Source organism: Onychostoma macrolepis, chromosome 19 (genome assembly GCF_012432095.1).
Source record: "Onychostoma macrolepis isolate SWU-2019 chromosome 19, ASM1243209v1, whole genome shotgun sequence".
Classification (NCBI taxonomy): domain Eukaryota; kingdom Metazoa; phylum Chordata; class Actinopteri; order Cypriniformes; family Cyprinidae; genus Onychostoma; species Onychostoma macrolepis.
In genome coordinates, this window is record NC_081173.1 from 20,012,428 (window position 1) to 20,032,061 (window position 19,634).

The window sequence follows — 19,634 nt, forward strand, 5'->3', positions numbered from 1 at the left end:
CTCTGTGGTGACTGCATGTGAATCGCCAAAGATCAGCTCATCACGGTGAGATGATGTGAATCCGGTACTCCCAAACTCTACCGCTTCATTATTACCCTATCCTCAGGACCGGGCTTACTTAAGCCAACAGCATGAAAATAAGGTGAGTTCGGGGAGAGGGTGGACCCAGGCTAGTTGTCACCCTTTATATGCCTGTAAATCTTTCTCTTTGTCTAGGTTTAATGTAAAGTCCATTTTTAGACGGTAATAACCATTTGCATTCATTTATAGTTCATCGAAGCCCTGCACTCTGAGACCACATATCCCAGTAAGAGGAACATACAATGGCAAGATTATTAAATATCTAGATTCTTTACCAATTTGTTTGAAGATTCAAGGTCACTTCATCCATATGTTCTTTTTATAGAAAAATGTTTGTACAGCATTAAAACTGAAATTACCTTCTTTTTTTTTAATTTTCCCTTTAATTCATTTACTTGGACTTAAAGGGATAGTTCACCCAAAAATGAAAATTTGATGTTTATCTGCTTACCCCCAGGGCATCCAAGATGTAGGTGACTTAGTTTCTTCAGTAGAACACAAACAAAGATTTTTTTTTTTACTCAAACCGTTGCAGTCTGTTAGTCCTATAATGCCAGTCAATGGGCACACAATCTTTGAGAGTAAAAAAAAACATGCAGAGACAAATCCAAATTAAACCCTGCGGCTCATGTCGATACATTGATGTCCCAAGACATGTTTGTGCGATAAACTGAACCGTATTTTTATCATTTTTTTACCTCTAATACACCACTATGTCCAACTGCCCTGAGCACATGCACAGCATCCGGTGCGTGACATCTATATGTGCTCTGGTGTAGTTTACGCAATTTGAAAAGTCAACACTCTCGGATGAGTTTGCGCTAGCAAACGTAATCTTTTAGGTTTAAGTCGGTTTGAACAATCAGGATAAGCGCAAGTAATTACCATTTTGATTAGCCGTCATACCCACAATCTCTGTGCACTGTGAAAACAATGAGTGACGTATGCACGTGACAGATCACTTGTGTAAACTACGCCAGAGCACATACAGACGTCACGCACCGGATACCGTGCACACGCTCAGGGGTGCGTTTCCCGAACAACTTTGTAACTCGCTGATTAACCACCATAGTAAGATGCATTGTTTTGGAAACGAACTAGCTGGTCACGACTGTTTCCCGAACATGGTGGCATCTCCGTCGTTTGAACCACATTAGTTCAACAATATAGGACCATTGTTAATGACGTCACACGCATGTGTTGGATGAATAACTTCTGCTATTTAACTGATTAGAGATCTCTAAGATGCTGCTGTATTGAACATGGCACCTACTGACTAATTTACTATTTTTTTGTTCCCTGTCATTTTGCTTTATTTGATGTTTGATTCATCGCCAGTTCCCTCTTACGTCACACTCCGGGGTTCCCTTAGGCATTTATGCACATGCGCACAAAACGGCACTTACAAAAATACATAATTAAAATGCATTTTATATTTAGATGGAATGGAAGATACAGATAGTACTGCATGTTAGCTTGCTTGTTGTGCCCAAGAGCATATTTATTTAAGCCCATATATCTTATTAACAAGAAACTATGCTTCTAACCACAGGTCGAGAGCTGCAGTTCCAACCACGAAAGTTGGTGACGCTGATTGCGAACGTTCGTTTGAACTATGGTTTCGGGAAACACCGAATCGTTGAACTATGCTGGTAACGATGGAACTTGCGACCATAGTTGGCTAACGATGCTTTTGGGAAATGCACCCCAGGGCAGTTGGACATAGTGGTGTATTAGAGGTAAAAAATGATAAAAATACTGTTCAGTTTCTCGCACAAACCGATCGTTTCGTGTCTTAGGACATCAATGTATCGTCACGAGCCGCAGAGTTTAATTTGGATTTGTCTGTGCATGTTTTTTTTACTATCAAAGATTGTGTGCCCATTGACTGGCATTATAGGACTGACAGACTGCAACGGTTTCAGTTAAAAATCTTTGTTTGTGTTCTACTGAAGAAACAAAGTCACCTACATCTTGGATGCCCTGGGGGTAAGCAGATAAACATCAAATTTTCATTTTTGGGTGAATTATCCCTTTAAGGCACCTGTTTTTCTATTATTGATACACAGGGATTTTGATTCATTTGGTACACATTGAGTTACGGGAAAGCATTGTTTCCAGGGCAACCCCACTTCCCTCAAGCTGGGTTTAATCAAGGTGAGAGGATGTGGGTCATATTGTTGAGCATCAGCTGCTTTTAACTGTCATTTGTTAGTCTGTTCTGTAAGGTTACATTTAATGACAGCTATATTTAACCAGGAACATTCCTTTTGAAGAAAAAACCTGAAAGTTAAAGAGGACATCACATCAGTAACAGGTTGGTGTTTCTACAAGATGCTGTGCAAGATTCTCAATCACTTACTTTCCAAGAATCTGTCCCGACACATGCAACCATTGGGTTCATCTCTGCCTCGAATGGCTCTCTTCTCAAGTGTGCTTTCAAAGAAGTACACTGAAAACACTTTGACTCCACTGATGCAAAAGTAATGGACTTTGCTTTGCATTTTGCATTGCTAGCAAATCACTTTCTTAATCTCTTATTTTGTGGTGTGTTTTGAGTAAAACTATTTTGAGCTCTTGCGCTGCTAGCACCAGCTCTGGATAAGCCACAATCATAGATGGTCAGAAACCAAAAAAACAAACAAATCACAAACACCAAAGCTTTGATTAACAAACATTTGCTCATTTAATGAATCTGATAATGGTTCCGTATTATCTAACTACAAAGGCAGTTATATATTTCAATATATCAAGTTAATATTTCTATGGTGCCCAAGACACTGTTTAAAAGTGTGTAGACAAGTTGCCATTTAGAGATAAGAAAAAAAAATTAAGTTTTGTCTATGCGGTACTTTCATTTTGATAAGTCTAGGAGCTGGAACAATGGCGTTTTGAAGTTTAAAGGTTTTTGTGTGTGTGTGAGAGAGAGAAGCTGGAATACTGGTGTCTCTTACCTAAATAAGGCAGTGGAAACTATATAATATTGCTTATATCTCTCACCATCTGTGGACTTCAAACAGTTCATATGCATTTTTATGTGACTATTTACATTTACACAAAAAAAGTACAATAAAAATGAACTTAACTGGTTTTCACTTCACGCTTTAGTGATTGGCTTTACAAATTAAATTTAATTTAAATCTCAGATGCTCCGATGTGTCCAAACTAGATACACATGAACTGATTTTTAGCAAGTATAAGACCAATGGAATAACAGTCAGCACGTTAAAGCGTCCTCTGCTGGTGATTCAGTCTTATGCTTTCATGTATTGACTTGTTTGTAAAATTGCAGTAATATTCCAGATTTAAGTTGTAATTAAATACAGTCATGCCTCAGTTTGTAAAAACAATCTAAACAAAATGAGTTACTATTTTTGGCTAAAAAGATTTTTCCCTGCACATATTTCACACAGTCTTGTATGTGTAAATGAAAGAGAAGCAGAAACATGCCCTTATGTTCTTTTATAGTTGCACAAATGAAATGATTTAAAATGTGATCACAATGGGGTACTGTTCATCACTGTTCTCACACATCAGTGTGTGTTTATGTGCCTGAGAAAAAGAGGAAACATGAGATGGCATGGGTGCTTGCAAAAAGCAAAAAAATGCTTGCAAGATATCTTCAGTTAACCGGACATATGCAACTCTTATCTTGATGAAATGCATCAATGGTTTCAGCTCTAAAAAGTTTTGAGCATAAACGCTGAACCTCCCAATTCTTATCCAGTTCATTTCATTTGACATGATTGATTTAACCTGATGCTGCACCAAAACTCTACTGTGGCATTCTAATCTTTTTTTTTTTTTTTTTTTTTAAATGCATGATTTGCATAATAATAGTGACTTGTGATGTGTATCTAGTAGACACACCCTTGGTGTTGTGGTACCACAAAACCCCTTGATCTCAGCCACATCTCAGGGAAACGGATCAGATCTGCAACAACTAAACAACAGTAGAGAGGACACAAATCTCAGTGGGTGCTGCACACTTGTTCGGAAATTACATAGAAAATCTATTACTGGTAGTTTAGTTGGACATCTTCAAGTGTGTATTGCTGGCAAAATAACAAGAAGAATTTGCAAGTATTGAGTTTTTCCATCTTTGTTTTGTAGGTATGGCAGAGCTCCAGCTTCAGATGATCACCATGGCTGGGATGGTACTCATCTCTGTGGGAACTTGTATGGCCTTTCGGATCACAGGTAAACAATGTTTAAGTGTGTTTAGTTTTGTCATTCGTCTAATTAGGGTAACCATCCTAATCCATCCCAAAAAATCTCTTTCCTGGGCATGTCCTGGCTGGGATTTATAAAATGTCAAGCCTTTATTTTCCTGTCGTTTCATAAAGGTAGTAACTGAAAAGTAGTTTGACCAATAACATGCAGGTGTTGTACATAATCAACCACTCATTAGATGTGTTCGACTTGAAGCGGCGCTGCGCAGAATGATCAGTGCATGACATCAAAGTACAACGAGAGCGATTAAGAGAGCAGATGGATCCTTATGCTTTCATAACGCTCTCGCGGTACTTTAATGCATGGGCGTAACCACCATATACTTTTGATATGCCCTCCTTTTATGAACCCTGGTTGTAGCCTAGTGGATCTGTTGTTATTTCCGATTTACTTTCAATTTAGGAAAAACAAGGGAAACAAATCTGTGTGACCCCCCCCCCCCTCGATTGTACACATGGTTGAGCCTGTAAACGTCGGTTTGCGGCATCGTTTGAAAAAACCGCTCAGTCCGACTGTCGCTGGTGCCTTTTTTTCAGACGGTAACAGAGGCGCGGGAAGTGGGGGTGCTGAGGGTGCTGCAGCACCCCCTGTTTTTTTCTGTGGGCAACTGTTTAATTGTTGGGAATATAAAAAATAAAAAATCGGAGTGTCTAAGTGCAAATGGCCATGTTGTTGGCAGAGGCTATTTACACTAATTCCACCCACAAACGTATTATTGCGATAGTCACATTAGCAAAAGACGATTATCACTCATTAGATTCAGTGGCCCCGGGGGTAAAGCGTGTGTTACGTTTCTTTAGACACAATCGACCGGGGTTCGAATCTGCATTTTGGCGAACTTTTTTTTTTCTCCCTTTTTAAATTTCAAATCGCATCAGAAAAGCATTCATTTTTCAATAAAAATGAAGGAAATAATCAAAAAGTTGAACATAAAGTATCGGGTAGGTGTAGGGAGGGCTTTTGTCCTAATAATTTGAAATAAAATTAAAAAATTACACTCAATAAGTTATTGCATACTATTTTATAATGTATTACAATGCAGAGGTGCAGATAAGTGCCACTATTTGCAATAAGTAATGTTTTTCTCTAATAATGTTTTTCGCCACAATTAATCATCACATTCACATTTGGACCCCCAAACGCATAAAGCATGCTGAATTCCACAAATCGAAAAAAGCATGCATTGCAATTAACAGTGCTTGCATTTTAATGCCTTGTATTTCCAGGGCTTACATTTTTAGGTTCTAAAATTTTATGTAGTTTGTTTAAGCTGTGAATATTTCAATTCAAAATATTTCACACACATTTTCATAATTAAAAATTCAATAATTCATATTCACCTTCCAGTATTCACTTCCAAAATATTCAATCGGTTTAAAAATATGATGTATAATATTCGTCAGGCAAATTTCTGTCATTTTATTTCACTTTCCAAATTCGCAGCCACAAGTTCAGTGGTTAAAATTCGGCAGAAAATTCAGCATTGCACATCCGGGAATAGCAGTAGAGCACCGATGCATGATCTCCAGCTGCTGATGAAGGCCATATGTGGATGAAGTCAGTTTTCTTCAACTTATTTAAACCGTTAATGGATAATTAATTGGAGGAGCATGGGAGCCTCTCTCTGTATAGCGCATATAATTGTGTTCGATTTGAGTAGATCAGTCAGCATCTGACTTGAAGCAGTATAGCCTATCTAGGCTACAGCATGAGCGATTCGCGAGCAGATGCAAGTTACGGTCATCGCAGTTTCTCCAGCGCAGCTGGCTGCATGAGCTCTGATGACGACATCTAATTCACAATTTACCAGACTCACTCACTGTTTCATCCTGTGCTTTAATAGTGTTACAAACTCTTTTCATGTTATATTAATGCTATAGCGTATTGTCATGTTTATCGAAATAAAACCGATTTTAAAAAAAATGAATTTGCGCACAAACCGGGGGTGGAGGGGGTTCATCCCTTTCTATCCTCTCCCCTCCTTGCTGAACGTGTTCAAAAATGAAATCGGAAAAATAGCACGCATAAGAAAGGAATTGCATGTTTTCGCGAGCAACTGCACGCGATCACAATCAATCACCCCACCCCACCCCTGGCTCAATGTGATTTGTGCCCCCCCTACAAATTTAAATGCCCCTCTGACTGAGGAGCCCTGGCTCCGGCCCTGCATGTAGGCTACGGGAAACAGCAAAGATGTTGAATTAAACATACACACAATCAGCGTTTCCACATGTTTATACTGGCCCCGATAATTAAAACTTCTACTTAGCGCTTGCTCCATTTCTGCAAATCAGTTTTTGTAAATGAATGACATGATCCACATATGGCCTTCATCAACCGCCGCTTGTGCCACCTGCTGGTGAGCGGTGGACAGCAGCGGGAGATCATGCATCGGTGTTCTCCTGCGATTCCTGGATGTGCAACGCTGAATTTTCTGTCGAATTTTAACCACTGAATTTGTGGCTGCGAATTTGGAAAGTGAAGGGATGGGAAATTTGCCTGACGAATATTATACATCGTATTTTTTAAACGGATTGAATATTTTGGAAGTGAATTCTGGAAGGTGAATATGAATGATTGAATTTTTAATTATGAAACTTTATGTACTCTGTGTATAATTTCAATTCAAAATATTTCACACAAAGAACCATGTTAAATTTCAGGACCTAAAAATGCAAGCCCTGGAAATACAAGGCATTATAATGCAAGCACTGTTAATTTTTTTTTTTTTTCGATTTGTGGAATTCCGCATGCTTTGTGTTTCAAAAACTATTGTCATTATTCTGCTTCCATAGTTGGATCTACAGAGAACAGTATATATATATATATATATATATATATATATATATGTGTATATGTATATGTATGTATGTGTATATATAAATTAAGACTGTAAAGAGTCAATAGGAAAACAAAGCCAAAACCCAGACAATTTAGAAATCCTGGCCAGAACATGTCCGGGAAAAAGAGGATGTATGGTCACTATATTTTAAATGACTACTAAATTCAAAATCATCAATGCAAAAATGTTATACATTCTATCTGTTGTGACCTAAGGCTTGCAGTGTTGAAGTTTATTTAACGCACAAGTTGCCTCAGTGATTAAAGATCTGGACTAGTATTTTAAAGGTTCAAATCCCTTAAAAGCATAATGCATGAGTTACTATAATTTGTGTCACAGCCTCAGGTTGCTCCAGGGTGTCTGTTTTTGTAATAAAAATCTACTGTAAATCACTTTGAATAAGAATAGCAGAGAATAAAGCCTATAATTGCATATAGAAAAGTGATGTCACCTAAGTCAGTTATTCAGTTGGGTGAAAATTACAACATCAGAGATACAGATAGAGATTATTTTTGGCAAACAAATAGTATTCTTAAAGACAGTTTTTCTTTGACTCTATTGCTGCTGCTGAATCTATGGCACCATGGCAAAATCATCATTTAATAAAATAAAAATTCTGCATACCATGAAAAATTTGCAGGAAATGGCATTCTAAGAACAAACATAAAACGTGACCAGTGTGTTCAGATTCAAAAACAAAACTCTTTGGGTTGTACAGTGTAAAGTGATGCACATTGTAATTAGTGCAGAGATGAGTATGTGTATGTTTTGTAAAACTTTGCAACTATTTTTGATCACTTAATTAGAAGCACCACAATTATTAATTGTGCTGTCTGTTACATAAGGACTATAGCATGCATTTAGAAGTTTGTTTTCAGATACAAAGAATTGAAAATCAAAGTGTAAAGAGCTCTGTAAAAACTTTTATAAAAATTTTACGTCGTAAGTTTTGTGTCCCATTGAGTATTCAAACGTTCTATACAATAGTTACATACTGAAAACATACTGAGGACTGTAATGAAGCAGACTATTTTAATGAATGGTTACAAAACCAAAAACACTGCTGTCTGAAACACCGCCATGTGTATTTTACAGAGAGAAAATTAATGGATGTGCAAGCAAAGATGACATTAGTAAAGGAAAATCAAATCAGGAAATCTGTAATGATATTGTACCCTGCATTTTGTTAATACAAGTCATTTATTTTGTGTTCACATACTTTTCCTGCAACTGAATCTATATATAAAGTTTCTTGTATTTTTCATATATGTAATCCATTTATTTTCCATTAATATTCTCTGTTGTGCAAACATTTACAGGAAATGTTGCTTTGAATGGTGTGACCCACCAATCCGTTGACTTGTTGAGCAAAAACACGGCTTTCAAAGCTGTTGATGGAAACAGAGCAACAAATTTAGCAAATGATTCCTGCACTTACATAACTGCAAAAAGAAACCCCTGGTGGAGTGTAACCCTGCAACAGCCGTACAAAATTGTCATGGTTTCCATCACCAACCGGGGCGACTGTTGTGCTGATAGGATCAGTGGAGCTGAGATTCGTATTGGGACCAGCCTTGTCAATGACGGCAACCAGAATCAGCTGTGAGAGACTCTCTAAAGCTGTTGCTATTGCTCAAATTATACTAAAAAAGAATTCCAGAATGTGAGATCAGTCATTTGTATATTTCTTTAGGGTTGCAAAAGTGTATTCCATGCTGCCTGGGAAAACACAGAAGTTCAAGTTCAGCCCCGTAGAGGGACAGCATGTAAATGTGCTCCTACCAGGAGTGGACCGCGTTCTGACATTATGTGAAGTAGAGGTGTACGCAGTCTCTGAAGGTAAAACGGTCACAAATGTTATGTTTGTGAGTTGAGTTTCACAGCACTGTCTATAAATTTTCATACTTCATTATATCTCAGACATGGTAGCAATGATACAGTCCAAGCGGATCAACGTGGCACCAAGTGGACGGGCCACCCAGTCCAGCGTGAATCGAGGTTCTACAGCGTGCCTGAGTCTTGCACAAAATGCCATTGATGGGAATCGGCAGTATGACCTATTGAAAGGCTCCTGCATGCAAACGGATACAGAAAGTAATCCCTGGTGGAGAGTGGATCTGATGAAGGCATATAAAATTGCATCAGTGGCTCTTACCAACCGCGGCGACTGTTGCTCTGAACAACTGAGCGGAGCGGTGATTCACATCGGAGATTCACTAGAGTCTGAGGGCCGTGCAAACCCAGTGTAAGGAGTGCTATTGTTTGAATGCACGAGTAAAGACTTTGTAGGACATATATGTATTTATTATTATTATTATTATTATTTAAGCAATATTACATGAGGAAGTGTGCTGTGTTCAGACAAACAGTATGCGATATTGCCTTAGTTCAACCGTTAAATAAAGAGTGTAGTATAGCCTAGTAAAACTTAATATTGAGGTACTGTCAATTTAGACACACTGTTGCTTGTTTTAGTCTATTAAATGGCTCCTCCAAGGTCAATGATAAAAATAAGAAGTTTAAAAAATCGTTCTAAACTTATAGTTTAAAGAATAGTGAAGTCCTCACCACAACTATACCGATAACAGCACATAAGCTTTAAAATGCTTTTAGAACAATTTTTTTATTTTTTTCCCCCCTAGTTGATGAATAATAAAATCATTAACAGCCAATCAGAATCCACTCGACTTTTAAAGGCTTGGGCATTTCATATAGCAGACGACAAAACTACAGCATGTTATTGTCTGTTATGGATGATACTGTAGTTATTGTTATACTTCTTGTCCTTGGTGTGAACAACCTTAATGCTGTTTCATTTGCCATTTAATATTCAGTTCAACAATTTAATGACTCCAAGGGTAAACTGGGGTTTTGGCCTTTGAAGGGCACTGTGAGAGGGGACACCACATGAGGGGTCGTTCCAAACCAGTGAGCAACTTAAGAGAAAGCCATTAGAGAATGGAAATATGTGATGGTAATTTCAAGAAAGTAATTTGACCAGTTATGATCACGTGAACTAGAATCAGTTTTACACAGTCAGTGTATTGCACACAGTTTCATTGTCTTAATATGTAGCTTAAATAAGAACTAGTTTTTAGCAAATTAGGTTATCTTTGGAAGAGTCGCTGAACTGTATGGCCTGTGCCACTCAGCCATATACGTACACACTATATATGATTCCAATGGCATAATTTAATTTCTGCTCTCTCTTCCTTAACTCTCTCTTATTCAGGTGTGTTAAAGTGTCCTTCATCCCTGCGGGAGGAACGGGGACGTTCAAGTGTGGCGGTGCACTTCAAGGCCGTTATGTGACTGTGGCTCTTCCCGGGAAAAACAGGACATTGAGCTTGTGTGAAGTGGAGGTATTCGGGATTCCATTAGAATAATATAGATTACAACGACTTTTAAAGCAGGCAAATAACAACCCACCTAATGCCTACACCCTCTTTATCTAAACCTGTTCCAAGTATTTGCATGGGAAACAAACAAAACCATTGTCTAAAATGCTCAAAGTAACATGAAAATTTCTGACTTCCAGTTAAATATACAAGCTAATGTGAATGTTATGCCATTTATATCAGCCTGTTTGAATAAAACTTGTGCATTCATACCAGCCACTTGATGTCACTATTGCTTAACTTCACTTGGAGGAAATATAAGCAACTTCCTGAGAGCTGAAAATATGCAATTACATTAATACTATGCAAAGACTTCTGCTTGATTCTTTCACCTTGAACGGAGTTAAACCTAGCTTAACCGTTTCTGTTGATCCCAAACCAAAAGCTAACGTCACTAAATCAGAAGTGACCATTTCTTATAAGATCAATATTGATTCAATAGCTATGCAAGATATGTGTTCAAAACTGTGCTGACGTTTGGGATCATTCACTGTTGTTTTGTAAACAGGAATCAGCCTGTTTCTTTTCCGCAGTGAATTGAGAATGACAACTTTTCATCATCATAATTGAATTTGGAGCAGCTGTATGCTTTGAAACAAGGTTGTCCTTCTGAGAGACCATCTGTGCTTAATTCTCCAAAGCACTTGGATAGGTTTTTTTTTTTTTTTACAAGCTGTCCGTCAATGTACAGTTTTATGGACAAAATACTGTTGTGGGAAAGGATAAAACGTGAATCTGATTATTTTAATATCTCTGCAAGCACAGCTCTACAGTTTTGGCATTTCACTGCATTGTCAAAGATGCCAAATTAACAGTTGTGCCAGTCAAGAACATGAAAATCATATACTATACAAAATATGCTACTATTAAATACAGATTTTTAGATTCACTCTGACAGATTGAAAAGACGTTACACTATTCAAGGTTAAAAGGGCTGAAATAAGTAAAAAGGAATAATTGGATGCGATAAAGCTTTGTGATAAGAATTTGACTATCTCTGAAGTTTTTAATTTTATATTAAGAACTCGCTCTAAACAAATATTTTTTTTTTCTTTTGAAGTTGTTAAAGATTATTGAATTATGTTTTACAAGACAAAATCAGGACCATAATACTAACCAGCCAACCCTTTACGTTAGATAAATGAAATGACACACAAATGCAATCAAACAAACTAGCAGGGCTTTCTGACCCTCAGTGTAAGAAAATAAATCATTCAAGTAGCAAAGGCAGGAAGCATATTGATTTGGCAGGAGCTCCAGATGTGTAATTCGGCAAAATACTGAAAGAGTAATTGAGTCTCTTTTCTTCATGGCATTATCTGACTGGGTCAATTTGCACTCTGCCTGATCAGGTCAGCACTCAGGGCAGATGAGACTTCCACACTGCCACTGAGACCAGCTCAAGTGTGCATAATGTATAGAGAACCACAGCCTATAAATTACATCTGACTTAACAAGTTGGTAGAAGAGCTGTCTGCATAAACCTCACAGAGTAACAGCAGAATTGCAGTCGTTTAGCAGTTCTGATGGGGATTCAAACAGAGAGTCTTCAATATTATTACTTAACTTAATTATAAATTAACCAATGACTTGTTACAGCTTGCCCTTATCTAAAAATGGCTTGGTTAATAACACTTTATCTTAGAACTAAAGAAAGAAAAGACAACTTATCATCTGTTTCTTGGAACATACACCTGTCTTTTTTTTTTTCCTCAAGGACAGTTTGCCCCATCATTTGTCTGTGCCCACTCTGTAAGCTCCAGTGCCTCAGGCTGGATAGGTTTGCTTCATGCCTCTAGCTTCACTTATTTCATCAGTTTCTTTTTTTTTTCATTTTCACTAGCCTGAGGTAACTTCCTGCAAGGGCCAGTTTAGTGTTTAGTAACTTGAAGCTGCACCACCCTTGTTCTAGAAAAGGCGTAAAGGCACATGGATAACTTGCATCCAAGATAATTAATACTACAATTAGTATGGTTATATTCTGGGCAAGAACTCCTCATCCATCCATTCAGCACCATTAATGATATCTGTAACATTATGTTCTTTATGATAATGACAATATCTGCTGATTTGACCTTGACTTTATGACCAAACCAAAACTGACACTATACACTTGATTGCCTTATTAATGCAACAATAGTAATAGTTTAATGCACAATGCACTCACATTGGCTGTTTCATTTATGGCATGGATATTTAACATGGATATTGAAACAATTGAACAAGTAGACTTTTGAGCAAGTTAAGAAAAGTTCAAAGTTTACATGTGTGAATGTTTTTGTGCTGTTTTCTCATTTTGATTTTGTCACAATTTTACAAAAAGGGAAAAAAAGTAACGGCTGTTTTTAGAGTGGAGAAAATAAGGATCCAGCATAAAGAAGGCAACCAAGCATGTATTTACAATAACTGTTCATAAATGTGGATAAGATATTAGTTTTACTGATTTTTAAATGTCTCTTTAGATTTTAAAGTTTACTCAAATATGTATTTTATCAACCGTAGTTTCAGGCCAGTTGATGGAGCTGTTACTTGCCAGTTGGGCCAGTGCTTACATTCTACGTTCCAATGTTTTGTTGATCATGTGTTTTGTGCCTGGTAAACATTTGTTTTGTGTTGTATTGAATATTTTAGTTGTGATTACTGATTGAAATATCACCAAGGTTATCTAGCTGGCTGACACAGACAAGAGGTTTTATTGAAGTGTGAATCAAAAAAAAAAAACAATTATTTTTGTCCTAGAATTACATTATAAACTTCCAAACATACAAAATTAAACACTTTTTTGGCATTAATTGCTCCGTTATTGTGTTTAATATATTCTACATTTACAAGTGAATTTATTAACAAATGTTTTTTAAATATATTTTACAAATATATTTCTATCAGTAAAAATGTTGCTAAATATGATGTAATATAAATGGTTTTAATTTATGGCTAGTGAGTTAATTCATTCATTACATTCGTTAAATTCCTGTTAATCCCTGCTATAGCATGGATCTGCCCATGTTCATATGGACTTGTCCAACAAGTTGTTGAGCAGAAGGAAATGTGATTTAGTGAGAGGAAAAGTCTGAAAGTGCGTTTAAGGAAAGAATGAGAGAGAGGGGAATAAACCTCAGTTCCTCAAAAGCTCCACTTTGATTCAACGACGAGGTCGATATGGAGGAATCTGCTTTGCAAATGTGTCCCAGCAGGAGTTTACTGTGGTGTTGAACCCCACGGCAGTAACACAAACTGAGGAAAACAGCCTCGGGGTTGAAAATAATTCCTGTAGAGATCAGCGAGTTCCCAACTCTCTGCCCCACCAGTCACAGAAGCCACGCAGAGCAGGTGCACAGGCGCTGGGGCTCATTTCCCTTATTTAACTTTTGTGACGCGCTTCTCCACAGCTATAACTCTTGGTGTCACTTCAGTAATGTGTGTGAATCTAGGAGTATGTCAAGTCCTTCAAATGCTCCTGTAGGGAGCTTCAAATTTAACTGCTGGCAGAGGAATTTCGTAAGAATTGCCGCAGGCACTGAGGTAAGCAGTTATTTATACTATATATAGTCAAAGACTGAAGCTGGTTATCAGAGGGGAGATTGTTACCACTACAGCCCAGTAACTTTGTGCGATTGGCAGAGCTCTTCAACCTGGGATATTATCTTTTAAAAATGCAAAGTAAAGTTCAACTTCTAACACAGGAATATAAATCTAAACCATGCATTGTGTATCCAGAAGTATTTACTATGTAATGACCAATTGTTTAGCAGCAACAATCAATCATAAACTCAACAGCGCTTGCTTCACTGAAACTTTAACACACTGTATGTGTGAATAGTATCATTTAAAGCAGGGGTATCAAACTCAGTTCCTGGAGGGCCACAGCCCTGCACAGTTTAGATGCAACCCTAATTAAACACCTGATCCAGCTAATCAAGTCATTAAGGCTTATTTGAAAACTACATGGTATTTGAGTTGGAGCAGGGTTGGAAGTAAACTGCAGGGCTTCGGCCCTCCAGGAACTGAATTTGACCCTCCCGATTTATACTAAAATTCCAGCATCACTTTTGTTTTATATACTCTATGCAATTCTATACAATGTAACAACACTTATTTGTAAGTACCTTTGACGTTTCACTGTTTTCTGAACAGTTTTAAGTTTCAAAAGCTATTTTCCGCAAAACTAAAATAATAATAATAATAAAAAAAAAGTTTAATAAACTGTTTAATGGCAAGTTCCCACTGTGGCCACTTACCCAAGATGCTCTGTTATTAGGGTATGTTGTTACAAAATGACAACAGGAGTCTTTTTTTCTCTGTAAGAACTTTTTCTTTTCTTTTTTTTTTTAAGAGACTTGCAAAAATTAAATGTACTCTGAGCACTACAGTAAAAACGAACCCCTTTCTCCCATTTCAACCAAATATTCCAAAGAATATTGATTAGGCATTTGCTGTACGTCAGATTTTCAGACCCTCAGACCTGCAGATGGTATATCCAAACTAGTGTTGTCAAAAGTACCGACCGCGATACCATTCGGTACTGAAACTTTAAAATTGTCTATTTCCCGCTAAAATTTGAGCGGATTCTTAAACAGCGCTCAAATCTTAGTGGGAAATTGACTTTAAAATTACAGTACCGAATGCTTTGACAACACTAATCCAAACATAAATAAATACATTTCTAAACTTTCTCTTTCAGATTGTTCAGTAAGTGCTGGAGTGACAGTACAGTTTCACTAATAAGGCTTCAGTTTTTCCCCAACACATTTACCTTCACAACATCATGTACAAACACGGGGCCAACAATGTCCAGATAAGCACAGTCTGCTTAAAAAACAAACAAACAAACACCTCTACTATCAATTACATCTGTTGTCCATCAGTTTTACCCCTTAGTGTCTGTGAAAGAATGTCTTGGACAAACTCAGGGACAAAGACATCAAATATTTACAAAGAGCGACATTAAAAATGTATAAGCTTAAACAACCATATGTCTCTCTCGTACTCCTCAGTGTGAAATCCTCATGAGAATATTTTCTCAGATTTACGATGTGGACAGTATTTGCTGTTTTCTCTCGTGTCTCGTCCCCAGTGCCTTCACAGAAATCAGCTGTGATTTATATTAAACTCTTGTCAGAATCCTTTGAAATACTTCAGCAATATGCTACGACTTCAATGACAGATACCGATATAATCAACAGTTTGCTGTTTTTTGGCTTCTATATAATAGCAATCAAAGTATATCAAATGGAATTATAAACATAATTCCTTACAGGTGCGACATCCACATTTCCTATAATCTTTCCACTGTCCAAATTGGGCAACAATGGAGCCGTATGTGAAGGGGTAACATTTGTAACATTTGAAATGCAAATACTGGCCTCTCTCAGGCTTCTACAGAAGTTCTGAATGAAGACCCTAATTAAAGCCTGAGGGACACATGGCAAAACCAACTCTCTCCCTGTGACACGTCAGACACGAGAATGATGAATAAATTACCATGAGAAGATGGAAAAAAGGGTTCATTTCTCAAAAGTTGAAAAATCTGCACTTGTTTGGGGCCAGATAACAAAAAGACTACAGTATTTTGATGTTCGCGAACACTTTTTTGAGATACATTGGTAATCAAACCCATAGCTACATTCTAATTTGGAATTTTGGGCAGTTTGCGATGACCTAATGACAGGTTTTCCCACTCTGGTATACAATATTAATGGTGAGCGAGCGTTAATAGGCATGTTAATGGACCATACGCAGAGCCACACCCTCATATAGATCATATATTCACTCCTCTAACCAAGATCTCTTCCATTTCCTCTTGTCCGCTCTTGTTAAGTGATGTTTAAATGGTGAGAAAGAGTGCTGAGAGGTCCACAGCATGAATGTGAGAGCTGATGTCTCAAAAGCCCGTAGTAATTAGCCTTTTTCTACACTGACATCAAGAATCCGCTGAGAAGACTGTCAGTCAGCCTCCTACACACTAATATTCCAATATTCACCACAGAAATAACCATTATTAATGTTTCAAAGCTCACTCTTCAACTCTTCAAGGCATCACCCTGTGAAGTCTTTGCTCTTGTGGGCTCGTTGCTGTAGCTGCCCTGAGATGAAGTTTCTCTAGTGGAACTGTAAAAGAAGGGTCTAAACATGTCAAGTTGATGCAAGTTAAAGTGCAAATAGAAAACTTTTATCTATCACTGTCTCTTTCTTTCTCTTTCTATCATTCTCTCCTCTTTGTGTAGCAGCGGTATCTTAGATGTCTTTGTTTAGTGTACAAAGTCAAATCTTTGAGCAAAGTTGAAAGACAGAATGTGGGCGATACCGCCTTTCGAAATTTTGGACCACAAAGAAACACTCAATATTTAAGACATCCATCCATCCATAGCCATCATTTCTTCTTTCCTTCCATCCTTCCATCATTTATCTCTCCATGTAAGTGCCAGTAGAATGAATACGTAACATGATGTAATCATACTTCTAAATTCAACTTGGCCAAAGACAAACTCGCTGAGCACTTGTTGTAGGCATATATGATACTTGTAAAGGTATTTCAACCAAAAGCTTTATTTTGTTACAGTCGTTTACACATAAGTGCTAGTGAAAGTTAAAAAAAGGTTAAAATACACACTGAAAAGAAAACATAATCTTTCTTACATAATTTGACAATCTGTTTTATTCATGTCAAATATACATTGTGTAAACTATACATTTTACTATAGACCTTTTTCTGAACGCGGAAGTCCCCCCCGATTAGAACGGTGCTTTACATTTCCGGTTTCTAGTCACATTTATATTTTCAGAGCCGATAATATAATGTGAAACCTATTAAAGTCATTTTAAAAAATCATGTGGAGCCATTGTTTCATCACTTTACAGTGTCGCAATGACCGTCTTTTTGCAGTAAAGGACCAGTCATAGTTCAATGAATGGGAAGATAACATGAAGCGACGCGAGGTTATTGCATTGAAAACAGATGAGTGCACATACAGCTCCCAATCGGGGTGTAGTTCATGGGATTTTGTACACAGAATGATAAGAACAAACATTATTTTAACATATATTATTATTTCACACTCAGTATTTTAACTTAAGCGCTTCAAGCCATATACAGTGCCTGACAAGACAGATTTTCTGATACGCAAAACAAGTACTTTAAAGGAATTCCTTAGCTTATACTGCCCTTACTGTGGCAGCCAACAACAGCACAGCAACCCTCTGCACATTTTTATATGTAGTTATATTGAAAAAGTTTCAATTCAGTCTATCTTTTTTTTTACCCCGTTTTAATGGATTTCTATGGAGACCGGAACACGAGAGCACCCAAACGGAAGTTAGAATCCATCATGGCGCCGCTCATCGGTTATTCAGGAAAAAGGTCTATAGTTACTCTGTTATTCTCGCAGGTCATTCATTTTTTTCTGTTTTATGGGAGAAGTGGATGAATTTTTATGTTAATCTGACAGACTCCCTGACTGTGTTGATGCATGAACAAACACGATCCATGGCTCATTCTGACTTGACTTATTCAACTAATGTGATCATTATACAGCTACTTAAAAGACAAAATACATTAGAATCCCAAAATCAAATATTTCACGATCTATGAACCAATTTTTTAACGTTTTGAATGAGAATAAAACAAATAACACCGATACATCAGTCTTACAGCACTATTGTGCTGCTTCATTATACAACTCGAATTCCGGAAATGTTGGGACGTTTTTTTAAATTTTAATAAAATGAAAACTAAAAGACTTTCAAATCATCCAAACATGAGCCAATTTTATTCACAATAGAATTTTATTCACAATAGAACATAGAGAACATAAATGTTTCAATGGAGAAATGTTATACTTTTATCCACTAAATGAGCTTAATTTCAAATTTGATGCCTGCTACAGGCACGGGGGCAACAAAGGGCTGAAAAAGCAAGAAATTTTGAAAAGATTCAGCTGGGAGAACATCTAGCAACTAATTGAGTTAATTGACATCAGGTCTGTAACATGATTAGCTATAAAAGAGATGTCTTAGAGAGGCAGAGTCTCTCAGAAGTAAAGATGGGCAGAGGCTCTCCAATCTGTGAGAGAGTGCATAAAAAGATTGTGGAATACTTTAAAAACAACGTTTCTCAACATCAAATTGCAATGGCTTTGCAAATCTCATCATCTACAGTGCATAACATCATCAAAAGATTCAGAGAAACTGAAGAAATCTCTGAGCGTAAGGGACAAGGCCGAAGAGCTTTGTTGGATGCCCGTGGTCTTCGGGCCCTCAGACAACACTGCATCACTCATCGGCATGATTCTGTCATTGACATTACTAAATGGGCCCAGGAATACTTCCAGAAACCACTGTTGGTAAACACAATCGGCCGTGCATCTGCAGATGCCATCTAAAGCTCTATCATGCAAAAAGGAAGCCATGTGTGAACATGTTCCAGAAGCGCCGTCGTGTCCTGTGGGCCAAAGCTCATTTAAAATGGACTGTTTCAAAGTGGAAAAGTGTTCTATGGTCAGACGAGTCCAAATTTGACATTCTTGTTGGAAATCACGGACGCCGTGTCTTCCGGGCTAAAGAGGAGGGAGACCTTCCAGCGTGTTATCAGTGTTCAGTTTAAAAGCCAGCATCTCTGATGGTATGGGGGTGCATAAGTGCATACAGTATGGGCAGCTTGCATGTTTTGGAAGGCATTATGAATGCTGAAAGGTATATTAAGGTTTTAGAGCAACATATGCTCCCCTCCAGACGACGTGTATTTCAGCAGGACAATGCAAAACCACATACTACAGCTATTACAACAGCATGGCTTCGTAGTAGAAGAGTCCGGGTGCTGAACTGGCCTGCCAGCAGTCCAGATCTTTCACCTACAGAGAACATTAAACAATAAATAATTGTGACAACTAGCCCCGGTCATAAGTGTGACATTGATGATCACAAACAGCTCCTCACTGCTGTATAATGAAGTATTTGTTTTTATTTTTCTAAATCACTTTAATCTTACAAACAGAACAATGGGGTGCTCTTACATCTGTTACTAATACTATGAAATGTCACTATGTACTCATGCATGACGTGTTCATGCATTTCTTCCTGTTTCC

General features: G+C 37.5%; 1 protein-coding gene across 6 annotated transcripts; it reads left to right on the plus strand.

The window, feature by feature from the left end:
- Positions 1–26: 26 nt before the first annotated feature.
- On the plus strand, positions 27–10,769 carry si:ch1073-376c22.1 (uncharacterized protein LOC100000126 homolog). 6 transcript variants are annotated; one of them, XM_058754140.1, is made up of 8 exons: positions 2,114–2,238; positions 2,341–2,398; positions 3,943–4,055; positions 4,195–4,281; positions 8,476–8,758; positions 8,850–8,995; positions 9,077–9,401; positions 10,389–10,769. In XM_058754140.1, exons 4-8 carry the CDS (start codon positions 4,197–4,199, stop codon positions 10,540–10,542), a joined length of 993 nt encoding a protein of 330 aa, XP_058610123.1. In that variant the 5' UTR covers positions 2,114–2,238; positions 2,341–2,398; positions 3,943–4,055; positions 4,195–4,196; the 3' UTR covers positions 10,543–10,769. The 6 variants fall into 6 exon arrangements, with proteins under 6 accessions (XP_058610128.1, XP_058610123.1, XP_058610124.1 ...); XM_058754141.1 differs by having other exon boundaries at positions 2,139–2,398; XM_058754144.1 differs by lacking the exon at positions 3,943–4,055 and having other exon boundaries at positions 2,169–2,238.
- The last annotated feature ends 8,865 nt before the right edge of the window (positions 10,770–19,634 follow it).

Excerpts from the sequence above, each read along its gene's own strand:
- si:ch1073-376c22.1 (XM_058754145.1), top strand. The coding sequence starts at position 4,197 with ATGGCAGAGCTCCAGCTTCAGATGATCACCATGGCTGGGATGGTACTC. Across the intron at positions 8,759-8,849 it reads GACGGCAACCAGAATCAGCT|GGTTGCAAAAGTGTATTCCA; the intron begins GTGAGAGACTCT and ends ATATTTCTTTAG. Across the intron at positions 8,996-9,076 it reads GGTGTACGCAGTCTCTGAAG|ACATGGTAGCAATGATACAG; the intron begins GTAAAACGGTCA and ends ATTATATCTCAG.